A 1,750-nucleotide genomic window follows, 5' to 3' on the forward strand; every position below is an offset into this window, starting at 1 on the left:
TATCACTACCTGATCTATAGAAATAGTATCACTACCTGATCTATAGAAATAGTATCACTACCTGATCTATAGAAATAGTGACCATACCACTTTCTATTGAATGTGTAATATCAAACAGTCCTTGTTCCCTATCGAGAGGAGGAGTGATCAATAGCAACAGTTCCAGTATCACTGTCTATGGAAAATGTCATCGACAGCAACATTCCTAGTTTTGTTGTCTATAAAACTAATAATATAAACACTTCTAATATTACTGTTTTTAAAAGGGACGAAAGTAACAGTCCTAGCTAGTGCCACTGTCTATAGAAGGAGTGAAAGTAACTGTCCTATCTAGTACCACTGTCTATAGAACGGGCGAAAGTAACAGTCCCATTTAATACTACTGTTTATAGAAGGAGTGAAGGTAACAGTCTATCTAGTACCACTGTCTATAGAAGGGGTGAAAGTAACTGTCCTATCTAGTACCACTGTCTATAGAAGGGGTAAACGATAGCAATAGTCTTGGTACCACTACAGAAGAGGTGATAGTAACAATTATAGTATGACTATCTATAGAAGTGGCGAATGGTAAGACCAATGCTGGTACTAATGTCGATATAAAATTAGTGACTGATGTTTATAGTCTCTGTATTTGGAAGCTGTTTCCCAACCACAATGATAATGCTTAATGTATGAATGTAATACTTTACTACACAAGAAACTTACAGCTTATTTTATATAGTTATAGATAATATACGCATCATAATTTTGTGTATTTCTGGTATAATCTGCTGGTGTATTTATGTTTTAGATAAGTTTGCGTGTTTGACTTCCAGCATTTTCCAATGTCTATCTATTGTAATAATACTCAGTTTTTGTCTGTCCTGAAAATGCGCGCGCACATTACCATCTAACTGCGCATGCGCGCGCACTACATTTCAACGGATGTAAACAAAAGACGTACGTAAATATCTTTTAGTAAGCATTTTGTAGAACAACATACTAGCAGTTTATCAAAGTTTTTTAAAAAGTTCTAACGCTATAAGTTTATTTACTGATAGTATTAAGTACGGTAAAGTTTAGCCCTAACTAAACTAAAGCAAAAAACAGTGTTAATTTATTTCTTTATCGAATATAGGCCGTATTCAATATAGGCTTAATTAATGTTAGGCTTAAGACAAGTGGACTTATTTATATATTTAGGTGTGTGCGATTAGAATTGTTTTGTATTACTTGATCAATCCTATAATTAAAGAAGTACTGTTGCAATAAAGATACTAATTTGGCCAATTTTTTTTGCGAATCTCTGCGAATTTCAACATAAATCGTTAAGCCACTTAGGAAATAGATGTTTAGAAATAATTAACAGCGAAAAGGGAAGAACAATCAAACACACTGAACCATCCGCTTATCATGTCTACTACTTATTTCTGGTGTGGGTTATACGAAAAATTAAGCAAACAAAGTTAGCCCAAGAAAGGAAACTTTAATATATGTATATGTGTGTGGGTGTATGATTTCTGGCTTTCACGCTTCCCCCCCCCCCAAAAAAAGCACAAAATTGCAAAGATTTTTTTTTACTTCCCAGGGTATAATCAGGAGGTGTGGTTATTTTAATGATTATTAGTTTTCAATGATAGTGATCCATGATTAAAAAGACGGGTCACTATAGGAAACCAACTCCAGTCCGTCTATCTATCTCCATTTTTATTTTTTTTCCTTCTAGTCACTGGACGGGTTTGCGTTTGCTGTGAGTGCGGATGGTCGGTTC

At 34.5% G+C, this 1,750-nt stretch overlaps 1 protein-coding gene across 1 annotated transcript in view; it reads left to right on the top strand.

Annotated features, from left to right (window-relative positions):
- Positions 1-1,750, top strand: part of LOC106459141 (protein trachealess-like) — a 168,121-nt gene that overhangs the window by 91,635 nt on the left and 74,736 nt on the right. The window contains exon 4 of the mRNA XM_022385736.1: positions 1,706-1,741. Coding sequence (XP_022241444.1) covers positions 1,706-1,741 — 36 coding nt within the window. The remainder of the gene's footprint in view (positions 1-1,705; positions 1,742-1,750) is intronic.

Source organism: Limulus polyphemus, unplaced genomic scaffold (assembly GCF_000517525.1).
Source record: "Limulus polyphemus unplaced genomic scaffold, Limulus_polyphemus-2.1.2 Scaffold26, whole genome shotgun sequence".
Lineage (NCBI taxonomy): Eukaryota > Metazoa > Arthropoda > Merostomata > Xiphosura > Limulidae > Limulus > Limulus polyphemus.